The sequence below is a fragment of the Rhagoletis pomonella genome, unplaced genomic scaffold (genome assembly GCF_013731165.1).
Source record: "Rhagoletis pomonella isolate Grant_MI unplaced genomic scaffold, Rhpom_1.0 Rhpom_scaffold_21712, whole genome shotgun sequence".
NCBI lineage: Eukaryota > Metazoa > Arthropoda > Insecta > Diptera > Tephritidae > Rhagoletis > Rhagoletis pomonella.
Window position 1 is genome coordinate 1 of NW_023480221.1, and position 2,116 is coordinate 2,116.

The window sequence follows — 2,116 nt, forward strand, 5'->3', positions numbered from 1 at the left end:
AAAAACAGCGGGGCTACATGCAACTTTTTAAAAATCCCTACCTGTTTTTGATACTCTTTTTATAATGTTTTTTACTTCTCCTGTAAAATAAAAAATTTGTTGGTTAGGGCTTTTTTGAATTAAGGTGTACATACATATGTTCGACGCAGCAAACAATATGGCAATTAATCTCCATGTCACACTTACATAAGTACATACATTAATATGTATGTATTTATACTGATTAAACTTATCCCCTTGACGCTCCAATTATGGCCAAAATATACATGAAAATATTGATAATGTCCAGGTAAAGGTTGAGCGCCGCAAAAATATACTCCTCGGGGCTAATAGCATACTTATGCTTACCGCCCATCATCAATTGTGTATCATAGACCAAATAGATGGAGAAGAGTAATGCACCCAGCGATGAATAGACGAGCGTTATCACTTTGCCGGGTATGAAGATTGCCACAATACCAAATATGAGGAATACAACAATGGCAACCAATAGGACGCCACCACACATGGTGAAGTCCCATTTGGTTTGGAAGGCGAATAGCGTCAAGGCGAGGCATACAGCAGCTGTTATGCCAACGGCCAACATCACCTTTGAAAAATTTGAACTGTTAGATTTATTCATACACTTGTCCACCAAAAATCTACTATGTACTTACCTCACTGGAAGCATAATATGTAGCGGTTACACCTAGCAGAAATGATTCCGCCAATGTGAAGAGAAATAGGAAAATAAAGTTCAACGGTGTTTTGCGTCGTACACTCTCGCAGCAAGCCATACACACCATGGTTACCAAAAGCACTGCTAGTGCAACCCAAAATATCCATTGTGTGCGATGAACCCAGTCTTTGACTGCTGTTACGTATATGAAGATCGTGATAATGCCGAAAGTGATTAGTAATTGTACCTGCAATTGATTGAGTAGTGGGTGACTTGAAACATCGTACTAGATACCATGATACAAAAAAGAAGGTAGTTTCAATAAACAACTTTTTGATTAAAAAGCAGATTTTTGACAATTGCTCAATTGTTAAAAAATCGAGGCGCCGTTACCCAATTTAAGTTTTTTGGTAGAGGGGATTTTATATCATATATTTGTAATTATGTATAAAATAGTTTTAATAACATTAACTGTTTAAAAGTAATTAAAATCGTATCTTAAAAATGTTTAAATTTTACACTAAATACGATGATCACTTCCCATTTAGGTTAATTAAATTTTAGTGAACATACACATATATATATATGTAGGGGTTTTCAAACTTTTTTGTGGCTTTTTGTAATCTGATTATTTTACAATGTATCTAGCAAGGACTATTACGGTTTTCTATACTGAAGATAATTGTTTCTAATATACACATTTCGGTGTGAATATTATACATACTTAGGTGGTTCACAAGGTGTCGTAAGTGTCCTATTGTCGTGTATCATAAAGTTTTGAACGGCTAAACAAATGTTTAGAGGACTTGCAACCACAACCAAATACTTTTTTAATGGTGTGAAATTTCATAATATGACTTTTATGGTGGCTTGCGAATCCCTTAAATATAGTTTACTGTTCAATATTGGTGCGGGTGTGAGAAAATTGATGACTCCAATCATTAGAAAGAGAACGGCCCAAACTCTAAGGCAAGTCACCCTTCACCTCTCTGACCGCTCGGCACCCATTTGAAAATGGGGTAAACTTAGCATTTTGCCAGAAAATGTAAGCACGGGTTATGGCAACCAAAGGACTTACGCGCAGAATACCTCTCCGCGTTGGAGGCCATCGGCCGCGCTTAGAAAAAATAACCCTAATCTGCCTCCGGCTACACGGTATTTTTTACAAAAAAGTGCATATTTCACACCGAATTTGTTAACAATTTAGTGTTCGAAAATTTTAAATCTTTACTTTCACTTTCACTTTTTTTTATTTGGGATACGCGTGTGGACACAATAACCCAAAATCATTGGACAAATAACCGAACCATATCCAACAAAAGACCGTTTGCTTGTTCAAATTTCGATTATAAGAACAAAACGCTTTAAATAAACAAAAAATTAATAATAAAATTTGGAGGATTTTAGATATTGGATATGGTAGCACAAAATGTCACAATCTGCTTAATTGTCAGGTTG

General features: G+C 35.6%; 1 protein-coding gene across 1 annotated transcript; it reads right to left on the reverse strand.

Moving 5' to 3' along the window:
- Window positions 1-43: 43 nt before the first annotated feature.
- Window positions 44-1,007, reverse strand: LOC118732525 (protein lifeguard 1-like). The gene is made up of 2 exons (XM_036461655.1): window positions 657-1,007; window positions 44-589 (listed from the first exon to the last, which is right to left on the reverse strand). Exons 1-2 carry the CDS (start codon window positions 783-785, stop codon window positions 230-232), a joined length of 489 nt encoding a protein of 162 aa, XP_036317548.1. The 5' UTR covers window positions 786-1,007; the 3' UTR covers window positions 44-229.
- Between the last annotated feature and the right edge of the window lie 1,109 nt (window positions 1,008-2,116).

Excerpts from the sequence above, each read along its gene's own strand:
- LOC118732525 (XM_036461655.1), bottom strand. The coding sequence starts at position 785 with ATGGTGTGTATGGCTTGCTGCGAGAGTGTACGACGCAAAACACCGTTG. Across the intron at positions 590-656 it reads CATATTATGCTTCCAGTGAG|GTGATGTTGGCCGTTGGCAT; the intron begins GTAAGTACATAG and ends AATTTTTCAAAG.